The 16,911-nt window shown below is 41.9% G+C and overlaps 2 protein-coding genes across 2 annotated transcripts; both read left to right on the forward strand.

The window, feature by feature from the left end:
• Nucleotides 1-804: 804 nt before the first annotated feature.
• On the forward strand, nt 805-10,522 carry znf576.1 (zinc finger protein 576, tandem duplicate 1). The gene is made up of 10 exons (XM_079752146.1): nt 805-839; nt 1,363-1,833; nt 2,328-2,849; nt 2,970-6,487; nt 6,600-6,795; nt 7,124-7,294; nt 7,474-7,566; nt 8,064-8,244; nt 8,406-8,595; nt 8,705-10,522. The coding sequence occupies exons 2-10, from the start codon at nt 1,413-1,415 to the stop codon at nt 10,016-10,018; spliced, it is 6,606 nt and encodes a 2,201-aa protein (XP_079608272.1). The 5' UTR covers nt 805-839; nt 1,363-1,412; the 3' UTR covers nt 10,019-10,522.
• Nucleotides 10,523-11,269: 747 nt separating this feature from the next.
• Nucleotides 11,270-15,367, forward strand: znf576.2 (zinc finger protein 576, tandem duplicate 2). Its single transcript, XM_079758150.1, has 5 exons — nt 11,270-11,305; nt 11,927-12,091; nt 12,194-12,309; nt 13,224-13,367; nt 13,513-15,367. The coding sequence occupies exons 2-5, from the start codon at nt 11,956-11,958 to the stop codon at nt 14,338-14,340; spliced, it is 1,224 nt and encodes a 407-aa protein (XP_079614276.1). The 5' UTR covers nt 11,270-11,305; nt 11,927-11,955; the 3' UTR covers nt 14,341-15,367.
• The last annotated feature ends 1,544 nt before the right edge of the window (nt 15,368-16,911 follow it).

Consider the following 16,911-nt stretch of genomic DNA (forward strand, 5'->3'; position numbering starts at 1 on the left):
GTTTTTGCAGAAAGTTGGTGTCATGCAAGCAAGTGCTAAAATAAATATAATTTAATTGCTGAGGTATGATTTTTGTGTCTGAGCCATGTAAAGGATAAGTCTGAAAATAAATTATGTACGAGAGATGGGATATTTCTTGGGTAGAAATGAAGCGTATTTCATGTCCTTTTAAAACAGATTTATTTATTCGACTAGCATTTGATTTCTATATATATACATATTTAATATATACGTACCTTACCGAGTGAGTATATAGGCCTTTATATCAGTTTTTACAATTTGTCATGCTATTTTAACACAGAGAAAAACGTTGTTACAAACGTATAAATACTTTTGAAATAAGTATATGTTCATAAAAACGTTGTTCTTTCGTCCTTGAGGACGAAAGAACAACCTTGCTAATATATGTTAAGAAAATGCGATGGGCTAATATGAGTTTGACAGCCGTCGCACATGAATCATTGCATTTAAACAGCGTTTAGGAAACAGGATCAAACAAAGCCTACGTCTGAGATCTAGTCAATGTAGCCAAAATAAGTAAGTAGATGTATAGGTTTTATAGGATGGTCAGGTGTTGTTGGTTTTTGGTTCTGGTATATTATATATAGATAAATAGGTGTTTAGATAGATATAGATACAGAAATATAGAGATAGATATGTATTATAGATAGATATGCATTATAGATAGATGGATGTGCGTGGAAAAAGAAAAGAAAAGAACTACAAGTTCCGCAAGCACTCGCTTGGATGAAGTGACGTCACGAGGCTCCAGCTGCCTGCTTGTGTTTGCTTTGTGCGAAACAAGAAGAAGAAGATGCTGGGCGGACAAGCCCTTCCAGGTAGAGTTCTGCTTGCTTCTTCTAGCATTCATACAGCCCACTTTATGTGGTCGTTGAAGCCAAGTGACATATATGTATATTCATAATAGGATTTTAAATCGGTAGCTAGCTAAGATGTGTTATCCACTTGAGGATGGTTGTGCCTTAACGACAGTTAGCTGTATCAGCTAGGCTAAAACCAGGTTTAAAATGATTGTTATTAGTGGGTGGCTTTAAACATGAAGCATTCTGGTGCTAGTTCAGATTCCACACTATCCAAAATGAAGGGCAAATGTACCAATTTATCTCGGTCATAATACTGTATGACATGGTTGTCTTTTAAACCAAGTATCTGGTCTAGTGCATTGTTAAGCTCATTCATTCCCTGACGTCGACGTAACGCAGTTACCCCTTTCAGGACCTATGCTGGCCAATATTTCAGCATGAATTTATGGGCAAATCCTAAAGTATAGGTACAGAAGTACCATACATTTCAATTGTATTTTTTACTCTGAATTTAGACTGTATCTGTTATACATTACAGAGACCTGATATTTCCAACCGTCTGGCTGATAAAACGGGAGTTCAACAACCATGCAAAGTCTTACTCAGACCTTGAAGACTGGACCAGAAGAACCATTGTCGCCACTGACAGAGTGTGATGCGATGATGCAACCAGGGGAAAGTGAAACAAATGTTCAATTATTATCTGAAATAGTTAACCAGCCACCGCACAGTGTCGGAGTCACACAAGAAAATGAGGAGGAGACACTGGAGGAGCCTGTAGGCGAACCCATGGTTGACACTGGGGGGCGGGAGATAGACCCTTCTCTTAACCCTGGTTCCCTTGAAGTAGCACCTGAACATAAACTTGCTTCAGCAAGTGATGTGGAAACGATGGGAAAGATTAAGGAAGCAAGTGATGGAAGAAGATATCTTTCATGCATGAAGAACAGAAGGAACCCTTTGCTGATGGAAATTCCTGAGTTAGACAGTTCTTCACTAATACTTGACTGTGAGTATTTCTTGTTGCAAGCACTCGTGCACTTTTGCACTAAGCATATTGGAAAAACATTTGAAAAGTCAATAATCGCATTCTAATGATAAAAGCTGCATATTTATTTGTTAAAATTTTTGTCTTTGCAATGTCCTGAATTAATCAGTAATCAAAAGTTATAATATTTTAATGTATATATAAGCATAATGTTTATCTTTTTAATTCTCTATTTTAGGCTTTCTCCTTGAATGAAAGGGCAGATGATATTTTGATTAGATAACATTCAATCTAAATCAGATCATATATTACCTTTAGGCCCAATTACATCATCAAAAATGTTTTTCCTCCTACTCACAAGCGCTGTCTGTCTATGACCCATTTATGCTTATAATAATATTGGTATAATTACCGGGTTAGGTCTCATGTTAAGGTTATTTGAATGAAAATACATAGAATAGTCTAACATTCTTGCTAACCAGAAAATGTCTTTCTCGTGTCCTGTCGGCTTCTAGCATCTCCACTCTCTCTGCAGTGCCGGCAGTGTCACATCATTTTCAACCACTACAAGTCAAAGGAGCGTCACCTGAGGAGCAACCATCCGCTGGAATACCAACAGTCTGCCCTGAAGAACACCCTGTTCACCTGCTACGTGTGTGACCACCACTTTGCTAACTCCACAGAGCTCATGACCCACCAGAAAGCTCACGTAGAGAAAAGACCTTACAAATGCCCAATATGTGGAGAGGCATTCTACAGGGTGTCAGAGCTCACTGGCCATAAGAAAATACATTTTGGGGAGGATGGTTATGCGTGCACAACCTGTGGAAAGGCATGCAAAACACTTACGTTACTGAAGTACCACCAGCGGAAGCACACCGGGGAGAAGCCGTATGCGTGTAAGGAGTGCGGGAAGAGGTTCGGCTTTTCTAAGGACGTCCGGAAGCACATGGAGTCACACTTGCAAGGACAAGAGGGAGAGGATGGAACCATTCCAACTCCTAAAGCACCGGGCAAGAAGATAAATAGTAATACAGGTACTACATTATTACAATATTACATTTCCACAAATTCAAATATAATGGATAAAGATAGATGTATGATACATTTACTTCATGGTGCTGTGAAAAAACAGTTCCTCTCTCTTTTCTCTATAGGTGCGTCTACAATAAAATACCCTTGTTCTCTATGCAAGGCTACTTTTAAGAGCATCAAAACCAGGTTATGCCACAATAAAAAGAAGCACAAGTTTTTACTTGACAAGACCACTGATGCCCTCCCACCAAAGTATCCTGTAAAGCAAGGTGGGCCCATTATAACGCCAATCTCGATCAGTCAATCAACATTTCTCCAAGTAGAGCCTCTTCAACAAGTCAATGCTAACATTGACACGGAGCAAATTCGCAAACTTATAGAGTCCATGGAGAACGTGCAGAGGGTGAATCAGGTTGTGATCCTGGGTCAGGTTCCGCCTCATATCCCAACACAGGGCCTGCAGTTCCCGGCACCAGGAGCCCCAATTTATTTGAATCCAACGCCCCCATCAATTGAACATTCCCAGACAGAGCATTCCAACTCTTTAGAAATGCACTTTGCAAGGGGCATGTGTAATTATATGGATCAAACTATTATATTAGAACCTATAACGCCTCCAAATGAAGGGTTGGAATATCCTTCATTCCAGGAGCTGGTTTTAAAAAGACAGAGTGAGGTTGCTGACCTCAAACTAAAACCGGAGGAAACCCTTGTAATGGAACTGACTTCTGCCTTGTTACCAGTTGCAGACTTGGAAAAATCAGAGTCTAGTCATCAACAGGAAGTGCCATCATCATCACTAGTACCTACCACAGAACTGGAGAAGAGTATGGATGAGGCTGTTAATGATCAAGATGAAATAACCCCCCCTGGTCAGCTACTGGTGCCCACAGTTGAGCTGGATAAGACCCCTTTGGAGGCAGTTCAAGAGGATCTGATCGATGGCCCTTTACCCCCAAAAGACAAATCAACTCAACTTCCATATGAAACCCCAAACAATCCTGAAGGAGAGGTCGCTTCACAGATACCAAAGGAAAGCATTGAACAGGCCCATTCTGTGATGGAGAGTATGCCAGTAGAGGATACACAAGAAACCCATTCTGTGATGGAGAGTATGCCAGTAGAAGAGACACAAGAAACCCATTCTGTGATGGAGATTATGCCAGTAGAAGAGACACAAGAAACCCATTCTGTGATGGAGAGTATGCCAGTAGAGGAGACACCTGAGCCCCATTCTTTGATGGAGAGCTTGCCAGTAGAGGAGACCCAAGAACATATTGAAAATGGCCAAAAAGGGGAGGAAACGCTAGAGCAGCCAACTGTAGAGAATCTTTCTTCACAAGAACAGGTCCCATTACAATCAGAGACCAAGCAGGTGGATAGTACTTTAGACTCAACTGTTAATGTTATGTCGGCTCAAGAATTGGTTAAGGTGCGAAAACGAAGACCGGCCAGGACTTTTGTTTATGAAGAGTATATCTATCAACAAATGGTGTCAACACGAAAGAGACATTTACATACTGGGGAGACGTCTGCTAAACAGCAACCAACAAAGAAAAGCCCCCATGTGATAGAATTTGGTCCAAAAAACAAAGAGAAGAAAAGAAACGAGAGGAAACGATCACAGTCATGCCAGTCAACCAAAGAGGTAAAAACTGGAAGCAAGATGTTTTTCACAAATATGTCAGAGAAGCCGGTAGCTCCAAAAAAGAATGGAAGAAAATCCACCAGAAAACATGTGCATTTATCTTCTCCAGAGGATAAATTTTCTAACCCTGTTGAAAACAAAGAGCAACAAGGTAAAGACAAAAAGACAAACAAATTGACCAAGAGAAAACAGGTGGTCACAGGCAACATTAGCAAAGAACATGAAGATTCCCCAGCACTAAAAAAGAACAAGATCAAAAAGGTTCCTTCCCCCAAATTAATTGATTTGAACATTAAGGAAAAGTGCAAGAAAGTCACAAAAGAGACGGACCCTAACACCCAGAACACAGAGATAATCAAGGGCTCTATAAATGTCCCCGCTCAAGAAATAACCCCAGATCCTTTTCTTTTACTAAAGGGTCATAAACAACCCCAGCTGAAAGTTTACAAATTGGATCCTTCTAAGGCAGCAGGGCAGACGCAGGAGTACACTCAGAGTCAGGAGGGTAATGAGGATGCCAATATGCTCTTACCTGTTGTCAGGAAAAGGGCTGGCCGACCCAAAAAGAATCAGAAAGCCTTTTCACTGCTGTCTTCTCTAGAGGTAAACGATCCATCTCCCACGACAGCCCATAAGCCTAAGACCACCAGAAAACGCAAGTCCTCTTTGAGGATTGAGACTGAGGGCGTGATAACGGCATCCAACTCCAAGCGGGCTTTAGAATGTAAAGACTGCGGAGAGAAGTTTAACAGTGTCTCCTCTCTTCAGGAACACAAGACAAGCATGCACATTGTGGAGAGCCCAGGCCTCACGTTCACAAATGGCAACTTATTCGAGGGTGTTTCTGGTTTAGTTCATCAACCTACAAAGAAGGCTGATGGAGTTATTGGGGAAGTCAGTGGTCCCTCATACTGGGATATAGAAGCTGAGACGAGAGAAGTGGCTTCGGAAGACAAAGAGTGCAGCGTGTCTTTCCCAGCCCTGAACCCATCACCTTCTTTGCCTATTACTGAGGCAGTTGAAGCTAGTGGATCTAAAGAAAAGACGCAAATTGCATCTGTTGCAGACATTACAGCTTTATTGGATGTAGCTAGGCAGCATAGAGAACCCTTGACTGGCACCCCTCTAGGTATACTTGTTAATGGGTCTCCTCAGGTGAATGGCCCTGGGGAAGATGGGTCTTTAGCGTCTGATCTGGGGCTCCCAACAAGGCCGACCAGTGAAGATGATGGCCTTATACGTCCTTTACATTATGACTGCGGAACTGAAATTAAGTTTACCGCAGAGGACGATGTGAAAGATGAAGTTCTTCTCGATGTAGATATAGTCACAGTCGGGGAGCAGAATGAGATGGATCCACCAGACTTTTCCCAACCTCTTCTAATTGGAGATGGTAATCGGGAAGTGGTCGACCCTGATGTTTCCAGTATTCAGATTAACAATGAAAAGATGACTGAAATAACTTTTCACAGTTCTTCCTCCTCCACAAATTCACTTGGGTTCAAGAAAGAACAGGACGTTGAAAGTGTTGTACAGAAGAGAGACAAATCTGTAGCGAGAGAAGTTGGAAGAGTGAGTAGCATAAGGGGAAGAGGAAGTGGGAGAAGAGAAGGTTCTAAAAGGGGTTTGATCTCAAGAAGAATAACAGACGGAGGCAATTTCTGGGGAAGAAAAGCTGATGAAGAACCGGGTGAATGTCAGATCATTTTCCAAAAATGTCCACTTACTGCAGACTCTGAATTAAACAAGCAAGACGACATCCACTCTGTTCAGCGTTCTCACTCTACACTTCAGAGTCCACAATTGGAGATCAACCAAGATATGCTCCCTGCTGCATGTGTGCCTCCTATGTGTTCCTCATTGGTTGATAAACAGTCTGAATTTGGAGTACAGCAAGATAAAGAGACCGATCAGTCTGCTATAGTCATACCTGAGAGGTTCGTCACTTCCCGACGGATGGAGACCGCTGACAAGAAGAGATGCCATTTAGCGGTAGTTATCATTCAAACATTCACAATAAGATCAGCTATATTTAATTACACCAGCTTCAGTGGCATATTGTCTCTTAACTTTGAATACTTGTGTTATCTTTCTTTCTATTCAGCGTGTTCCTGGTATGGTGTTAGGCCAAGTCTTGGATTCCGAAGAGATCAAGGTTGAGGATGGTTCATCCGGTATAAGGCCTGATCTTGTCAAGCAGGGAAAACACCTTATTCTAAGGGATCCTCCCGCTTCAGAAGACAACGTGATTATCCAGTGGAACGTTGAACAAATGGATTCTGAAAACATTCCTGGTACAGGTAAATACATTCAAGTGTAAATATGTATGTTCACACTTTATATAATATACATTTTATCTCTTTTAAGCATGTTTCTTAAGTATTATTTTGTAACATGTTTTGCGACATTACGCCACACTAGACAATTATTTTCCCATTCTGAACTGATGTTGTTGCAACCTAATTGTGACCTGGTGGTGCTGATATAACCTGAAGATATCCACAGGTACTTATCTCAAAAAGAAGCCACGCCTCATTCTACGAAGCTGCTTATAATAACTATGACAAATGACAACACTTCAAAAGCACTAAGTTTCACTACTCAGAGAATGCAACATTTTAATTTCAGAGACCGAGAGCCAAGCCAGTAGTCTGGCCCCAGACGTCCATACCAAACAATGCATCTTCTACCCAGTAAAAGAAGAAGAGAGAGAGGTTTTGCTATGCCCATCTCAGAGAGAAGATGGTGTAATTGCTTTGGAGCTGTTGAGTGGTGCCAGAGTTGACCATCAGACAGAAGGTTTGCATTTAAATAAGAATTCTGATGCTTATAAGATGCTTATAGCATCAAATAGCAACAAAAATAGAATCAAAGAAAAGAAGTACATTCTCTATTATTTTCAAGACGATAGTCTAGAGATTGAAAAGATTACCATTTCTAGAATCATTTTTCCAACCCAGTTCTTTTTTTTGGAACAGATGAAGATAACTTTTCCAGTGGGGACCATCAAGAAACGCGATCTGAGGATGTCTCTTTGAGCACTGACCCCAATGATTCTAATACAGCAATAGGTATACGTTCATAAAGTATATGCTTTTATTTAAAAAGGCCTTTAATTGGGGATATTTTTGGGTTTTTACAACTCAGTCTTAAAAAATGTTTAACAGTCTGGGTGGGGAACCATCGTAGTTGTCTCCTTGCTTCACTTAACCTCCGCTACCAATATAATCTACTTGTTTTACCAATTATGCCAAAGGACGTTTGAGGGGGGTGCCTGAGCCACGAACTGTAACTATGGCAATATATTAGTTTGTCGAACTAAAGGTCAGTGAAACACCATACAAGTACTTTATACTATCACAAACAGACCAAAGTGCTATATTGCTTTTGTTAAAAATTGTTGGCAGGTGCTTACATGCCAAATGCTTATAGGTAAAATCAGCAAAACATAGACTTTAGCGAATTATATGTTAATGGAGGTTTTAGTGAAGGAAAGACTGTTGTGATGGTTTGATCAACCAGACCGGTATTGTTCGCTTTAAAACTTCTTCTTAACCTTTCCTGTTAGCTCAGGGAGACATTGAAGAACCGGAAGATCGACATGTCCGCGAATTTCTCCTGCAAATTCCTGAAGAGGACGACTCTGATTTCGTTGAATACTGTGATCCCCTGCCTGCGCCAGAGGAACAAGCTGTGGCCTATTTGAACAGCCTTAAAAAAACAAACAAGGTTCAGCTGAATGAAAAGAGGTACAGCATAATCATTTAATTATTTTATTCAAACTTCAATTTCAATGTTAAATCCATCCCATTAAGTAGGTGTTCTATTAAAGGCATTACTACAATCCTATTTTATTCATAGCGTCAGAGGTATTTCTCTAGTATTCCATCTTTCTTTCTCTTTTGCTCAGCCTTCCAACTGCTGAAATCAATCAAGAGGACGTGAGGCAGCCAATTGATTTATTTTCCACCTACTTTGGGTGGGATACTTGGGGTGAAATTGCCCAGTGTACAAATTCAATGTCCAAAATGTTACACCTCACCACTGCTAAGGAGGTTGCACAGTTTGTTGGGATCCACATCGCAATGGGAACTCTAAAGGTTAGTGACCATACCACTGTTCTTGCATGATTTGCTTCTCCTAATGTGTGGCTTTGTGTGCATTCTTTTTTTTTCTGAATTAATTCATATTCATATTTTCCTTTTCTAGTTTCCTAGTTTGAAGCTCTACTGGCAGCACCCAACTAAAGTGTCTCTGATTGCTGATGCCATGCCCCTTTCACGCTTCCTTCAGCTCGCACACAAGATAAAATTAGCCCTCCCTGAAAAGGACTCAACTGGCAAGTTGGCGACTCAACAGACAAGTAAAAGACAAGTGTGTGACCTTCAAGATGTACAACCAACAATTCAGAGTTGTAGTAGTAGTATTAGTAGTAGAAGCAGTAATAGTCACAGTTTTAGCAGTAATGATGAGGTCCAAAATAGCTCTAAGAGGCACGGAGACGAGGCAAGCAACCATGATAATGAGATGAATCCACTCTGGAGGCTCCAGACAATATTACATCGTTTCGACGCTGGATGCCAGCTGCTGAAACCAGAAGAGGAGTATGCGGTGGATCAGTTCCCAATTCCTTTGTCAACAGGGAAAGAAAATGACAATGTTTCTCTGAATTGCACTGTATTTATTGGAGTTGGTGGTCTGATAACAAAATTGGAACTCGGAGTAAATCTCTCAGACAAAGAGGATGTAGTAGAAAGAATGGCCCAGAGGGATAGTCTGGTATATCTTTGCAGGCAGGAGCTATCTACCCCTGCAATGCTGGAGCGATTATTAAATGCTGGTGTTCATGGTGCCGGCAGGGTTGGAGGAGCCATAGGACAAATGGGGGATGAGTTTATCAGTTCTGATGGTAGACTGAGGTTGCGCCGGTCCAAGGGGGGCTTTGTCCTTTCAACTGCCATGAAGGAGGATCAAAACGTCTCAGAGCTTATTGAGAGCCTTGAGCGGTCCCAAATGTTGGTGTGTCTGAACAGAGATTTACATCACCTTTACCGAATCCCGCACACAGTCACCCGCTCAACTGGTTGGCCCCAAGGTGTGCTCTGGTTCCTGACAGATCTAGCCCTGGTCAATTCATGGCTTCTATACAGGCAGGGTCAGCGGACTGGGTCGGAACCCTTGACCCTTATGGCCTTCAGGCTGGAGGTCTCAAAGGCCTTGATTTTCTCTAGTGGCTTGGCCACCCAGGACTCTGTTCCCCCTCAGCCACCCTCTCAGAGTGCTTGTGTATTGACTGAAACCCCTAACCCTGATATGCGACAGGAGCGTTCCCTTCCGGATGCATCTATACGGTACGATGGTTCTGGCCACTGGCCAGAGCAGTTTGAGGTGGGAGAAGGTGGCAGGTGTCGCTTTGGAAACTGTAACAGAACATCTCAAGTGCTATGCCTTAAGTGTTGCGTCTTCCTTTGTATCTCACGTAATCACAACTGCTTCATGAAATTTCACAATCAACAGCGATGAGTTGATGAAAGGAATGATATATTATACCTGATGTGTTCTTCCAATGAGCCCCATACTGTGTATTTTAAGATTGTGACTTGAATATGAAGTTGATAAGTCTTTTTAATGGGATTTACCGTCTTAAATAGGGATTTTGCCTTTTAGTGCCACCTCCTGGATTTGTGTGTAAAGTAAAATGCTTTGAATGGGCTGTAATGTCCCAACAATTAGAAGGTTGAAAAAGTGATGTATATTGAGATACATTGGATAGAAATACGTGTTGAATTGGACTTGTTTGGTTTGGTTATTTAAAATGGTCTATATGCGATTCAAAAACAAGCTGGCTATACGTGTATATATGCTGGTTTATGTTTAAAATCGTAAAGCAAAACAATTAAACCTAGGTCAAGAAGCTATTTTCTTTTTGATACTTGTACAGTGCAACAAATACTTTATTTTAGTTCAGTGTTTTCATTTGTATTCCGAGAGGTTCATTGACACTTTCTAAGATTACGATATTCTTAGTTCCACGAATGTTCTGGGTTTACCGTTGAATGTGGTAACTTGAAATAAAATCAACAAAGTTTAATCTTGCCATTATGAATTGTTTGTATGATCTAACCTTGAGTGTGTTCAAAAGTGTAAACTGTTTCCAAACCGTCACGTGACCACTTAGGATCGTGGTGATATGGATATATTCAAAACATTTGAATGAGACTTTAATATGAATGGTTCAGCTTCTTAAGTCATTCAAATTAGGATGCCCCTTTGACAATATAGCCAGAAAACACTTGTACAATATTGTATGTAAAAATGTTTTTGAAAAAGTTTTCTGGGTCACGTGGTAAGAATGACCCATAGAACGTGAAAAACTAGAACATACTGTCGTCCATAGACTTGCATGAACGTAGATTTATTGGATATTGTTTTAAATTTGTATACCATTCCTTAACATAATTTAGCTATGAAAACCAAAAATGCCTCTTGGTTTGCAAGTCATTGTGATTAATATTCATTTTTTTCTCCACATATTATAATTACAGAACAAATCTGGCGTGTATTGTTTAACTCAATTCCACTTTATTTTTTAAGGCCTCCCAGTGTCATACGTACAGTTTGTTTTGAACATCTATTTATTTTAATCAAAAATCACTTGTGTTTTTGGTAACAAAATATCAAATACATAGGATTTTGGCAGCCATTTTAGTTGCACCAACGGGGCTTGTGGTGAGGAGCCGATCTATGCCTTCTAGTTCTGAGGCTGAACTCTCACAGTCCAACTGTCTGCCTTCAAACAAGCGGCTCGAGGTGAGCGGCCAATAGCACGATCTTTCTGCAAGGAATTAAGCGCCAAATATAGTCTTCTGAAAGTAGTTAGTGACAATTTCTCATAGATTATATTTGTAGCCCAGAACAAACTTTGTTTGGAAAATACACCAGAGCAGCCTCATTTGATCTGCCAATGGTTTCGTTCGATAAGAGGCTACATGCTAACGATATGCTAGGTAGCGGAATGGCTAAGAAATTACATGAATATGAAACACAACCCTGTTGTCTTTATTAACACAAACCGTATGCTTGAAAGATGTTTCATTATTCCGATTCAAACCTCCGTCGTGTTGTAAAAAGTTGTATTCAAGCTTTTAAATAGGGAATGCTAACATGCTAAAAATTAAGCTAGGGTAACTAGTTGAAGAGCATGCCACCTAACGGTGTCAACAATATTACAAGCTCGTATAATGTGTTTTAAAAAGCATAAATCATAGTGCTTCCTGTTATGTTTTAAAGTGTTACAGATTTGTGCTAAGCTATTGAAAAAAACTGGCAAGCTTTTGAAATGCATTGTCTTTTCACCCTGTAGGCTAACCTAGCATAACAACGGTGCACGTCTTTGGCACGTGAAATAATATTTTGCTTCATCTGATTCAGTACGCAGTTCACACCACCCAGTGCGCAATATGGATTCAGACATTTTGAACATAGAGGAGATCGTAATGGGACGGGGTCTGCCGGATCCAGCTCCGGAGGTTACACCTGCTAAGCCAGCAGAACCACATAAACCCATCTTCAAGCCGCCCCCTGCCCCTACAACTTGTGAGTGGTGTATTTGACCTACTGCTGGAAGTTTACGTTTCTTTTCTTCTTCCTTATTCTTTATTTAACCCATCTTCACTAAACTGTTCTTCTATGTTACAGATCAACATGATAACCTGCAGTGTTTTCAGTGCTTCATAACGTTCTGCAATGCCAAAGCAAAGGAACGCCACATGAAGAAAAGCCACCGTGAGGAGTACAAGCAACAGCTTCAGCAGGTAGGCGGCTGGATCATTCCGCATATGTGGTCAAACAATAGTGCTATTTTTTGAGGATATGTCCTTTGGAAGATCAATCAACCTTCTGGTGAATGTCATTCATTGCACCTTTTGTGACCCATAGATCTGGTTTGTCAGACTCCGTCCTTTGGGTCACACAGGGATCCAATAGCAAACCTTTGGGTAGAAAGTTAACGTGTTTTCTTTACCTACCTTCCCGGATCGCAACCGGCTTCTGAAGATAGGCTACCCATCCGAATGCATGTTCTTTTTTACACTTCGGGTTAGGTGGTTAATCCAAGTTTAAACACAATTTTTAATCCATTGAATATACCCCAAAGGTAGGTTTATGTTTTGGTTTACGATTGAACTCAAATAGGGTTGTTAGGCTGGCATCTTTCCTAGCCAACCATATAGGTACTGCAGACATTGTTACCACAAACCAATGACAGCAGCTGTGACATTTTAGGAATATAATATGGATTTATGTATGTGTATCACCTCGGTTAAACCAACTATCACGTCTGCTACAAACAGACATGCAGGCAGATCTGTAGCAGTTGTTGAACCTTCAGTTGCCGGTTGCTACCCTGGAAAATAGGTCAAAAACACATTCGCTTTCTACCGATCGGTTTGCTTTGGGATAAGATAACCGTTTGACCTAAAGGAAGGTTATGATAAAGTATGATTTTTCCTGTGCTGTAAAAAAAAAAAAAAACTGCCATTGTGTATTCAGCAACTTGGTTTGCTTTCTAACACGTGTTATTAAATAAGTTTTCTTATTTGCAAGTAATAACAAAATTAATAAAATATTTTTAAATTGCAAGTAACACCTACCATTATTTTTGGAAAAAGAACTTGGGATGTTTAATGATGTTCAAAACATATCTTGTGCCTTCTTGTGTTGACCCCAGGGAAATACATTGTTCACTTGCTACGTGTGCGACCGCAGCTTCCAGTCCTCTGAGGAGCTGACACAGCACCAGCCAACACACAGCAAGGAAGACAAGCCCTTCAAATGTGTTCACTGCAAGGAGAGCTTTCGAGTCTTTTCTGAGGTTGGTTTTGTGTTGAATGTGGCCTGACATTTTTTTTCAAGTAATTGTAGGGAACTAAAACTTGAGTCTTATTTTTGGCATTTATTATGTTGATATAATACTTTTCTCTTTTCAACTGCTGATTTTGTTTAATTTTGTTTCCCAGCTCACAACCCACAGACGGAACATGTGTCCAGAAAGGCAGTTTGTGTGCAAGGATTGTAACGAGACCTTCCGCAGCCCCGCCTTGCTGCGCACCCACCGCCTCGCTCAGCACCCCCGCCTGGACACGGAGGCCGGCGAGCAGACGGAGGACCCCACAAAGACGCATCGCTGTGGGAGGTGCAGCCAGGGCTTCGAGACAGAGTCAGAGCTGCTAGTCCACCAGGAGAAGTACTCTGCAGGCCAACACTGCAACGGAAACGCAGCCGCACTCAAGAAGCGCGGACGGCCTCCAAAGACGGAGAACCAAGCGGCCGCAGAGAAGAAGTTGAAGCGGGGGAAGGAAGAGGGTGAGGCTACAGAGGAAACGGGGAAGGGCAGCAGCACCGCAGAGTCTGGCACAGCTCCGGCCGAGGCAAAGCCCAAAGTAGCCGGGGCGAAGCGGGGCCGTCCTCCCAAGGCGGCTGCGGCGGCGGCGGCCGAGGACCAGACAACCGCCACAGAGGAGGCTCCGGCCGAGGAGGAGAAGAAAGCATCCGCGACCCCGCGTGAGCATCCCTGTCCCGAGTGTGAGCTCACGTTCCCCGCCCTGGCCCCACTCCGCGCCCACAAGAAGGAGAAGCACACCCCGAGGAAAGCCCACCCCTGCGAGGAGTGTGAGGAGAGTTTTGCCCGTCCTGAACAGCTAGAAGCCCACAAGTCTCGGGCCCACACAGAGGGCCGCTTCTCCTGTCCTACTTGTGGGAAAAGCTTCGGCCGCGAGCGCACCATGAAGGCCCACCAGAAGACCCATTCGGATGAGAACGCCGCGAGCCAAAGTGAAAAGAGATAAATAAGGGACGGGAGCGCTTTTCGTAAAAGTTAAGAGGGATTGTTGTTATCCTCTGTATTTTAGTCAGTCAGGGATATATATTTTTTTTAGCATAGGGAATCTGATTCTGAGAAGAGGATGTTTTTAGATGTACTTGGAGTGTTTGTTTTTTTTGTTCAGCATTTTGACATAATTGTCCCATTAGCTAGAGTTTGCATTGAGGTCTGTCACCAACTCCCCAGCTGTTCTTTCTGGATGCAGCAATGGACTATGTTAAAATGACGGTATACTAATTGAACACATTGAGGTTGCGGTTAGGGTTCTGAGAGTTTTTACATCATGTGCATATTTCCAATATAATCGAAAAAAAGTTGCACTTCATTACCCTAACTCCTAACCCATCAGTATGCCCAATTTGTTAACTCAAGATTTTCTTAATTTAAAAAAAAATTATGTGAATGGGCTTTTTTTTTAATTTGTAAGTTTGGCAGGTGTGTGTGTGTGTGTGTGTGTGTGTGTTATGACTTCTAAATTGACGGAAGTGTTACTGCTTTTGTTTTTTGTCATTTTTCAGAGATTCTGAATTGCATATTTTGGGTTATTTCCAGATCATAACTTAGTTTGTATTGTTTTTTTTGGTCCTGAGTTCATTTTGAGTTAAATTTTGGTTTTGGACAAATGTTAAATGAAAAATGTTGAGTTGTCTAATGTTAATGTCTTTTTTTAATCTATTATACTTCTATGCAGGAGCGTAGGAATGAGTTTAACATTGGGGGGGACACATCGGAAACCTGACGGATCCGATATAATTTTAGGTGGGACAAATGCGCCTGTCTCCAATATTAGAGGGGACACGTCCCCTCCGTCCCCCCCGGTTCCTACGCCCTTGCTTCTATGTATTGTCTTATGAATGCAAAACATGGATCTATGATGCCATAGAGTCCTTTTGAAGAGCTGCAAATCAAGTGTTCTTACGATGACTGGCTTGTTCTCCCCCAATGCGACTAATAAAACGAAAGGTTATCCCACAGGGATGCTTCAGAAAGTACTTTGCCTTGTGCTGTTTCACTGCCCTTGAGTCAATTTTGTGATGGATCCCTATTTTGCAGACTTCATATTAAGTTATATTACTTTAAGTCCCCCTTACCATAGTGAACACAGGGGTCTACGGCTCATGCAAGTTATCAATGAGACAAGTCAATGAGAGACTTAGTCGGGCAGGTCACGCCATCTGTCTGCTCTGTTGGCGCAACGCTGATATAAAAAGTTTTAGGAAAGAGGGCGTGTTGCTGCGCAGACCGAGCTCGCCCTCCACACACACCCTGGCGTTATACAAGTGTCCGAAAATCTAAACTTTATCTCGGACGTCGCAGACAACAGCTGCCCAGACAGAGCTCCACGTTCAAACCGCGCCGCTGTTGCACCTTGTCCATGACGTCAGACAACCCTGCTCATGAAATTAACTCCACTGCTGCGTTCGCAGCAGTGGAACGATCACAGTGTTTTGGGAAGAATGGCAAAAACATAGGATTTTACTATTTATTTCAGTAACAAGTGATAAAACAGTATAGATTACTATGTTGACGATCATATGAAAGACAATTCCCAACCAAATTAGCCATGGCGCTTCTCCATTGACCTGCACGGCACGGTAGAGGACGTCAAGAGTTTGTATCTGACCCGTGCCGTCACGTGTTGCCGTGTCACCGCTAATTGAACAAGAGGCTGCCTGCTTCACAGGTCTGGGCCCGGGAACCATCTCCAGGTGAGGTGCCCGTCTCAGTATGTTAAGTTACCAAGAGTTAAATCAACTTACTCTTACCAAGAGGCCAAATTTCATTCATATATCAGTGCCAATACAAAAATAACTAATAACAATACACCACACCATCAAAGCAAACTGCACTATGGTGCTTGTTGCACAACACATCAACCCAGTAATCCATATCTAACAATCGTGTACTGTTCTCTTCGTGGAGCCAGAAGTCCGGGTTCTGGCTGTGCCTCATTCCATCGTTTTGGCCTTCATTTGCAGTCTTGTTCCCAATGGAACACTTCCAACTGGTGTGGGCATCATAATGTCCGAGCCACATGAAGTCATCATAATTAAAGCCTGTTTTGGCCTCTTGCAGGTTCTGGAGGTCCTCTACATCGTCTATGGTGGCCAGGTCCACATCCCATAGCGAGCCATGGTGGCCCAGGAAGAGCCCTGCTGTAGGGGAAACCATCATAGACAGACTGCACACACATGAATAGTTATTACAATACAATATTAGCCTGGGTTACAGACCCCCAGTGGCAATCAAAGGTGAAGGTGGAGAGAACCACAGCAGAGCAACAACTGCAAACAATCACAGCTTTGTGGCTAGATTTGCTTGTTGTTAATGGTGTGATATATGTGGAAATAACTCATCATATTACACAGACACTGGCATGCACACACACAGGCAGCATTGAATTAAGAAATCTAGAATCAGCACATAACAGAAAAGAACAAGTCTGACCTGAAAGACTCAGAAAGAGCAGTATGGTTTCCTGCATCTTGTAACAAAAAAACATTTCACTTCCTCAGATGAAATCTAATAATTACAA

Source organism: Pollachius pollachius (genome assembly GCF_949987615.1).
Source record: "Pollachius pollachius genome assembly, chromosome: 1".
NCBI classification, from domain to species: Eukaryota; Metazoa; Chordata; class Actinopteri; order Gadiformes; family Gadidae; genus Pollachius; species Pollachius pollachius.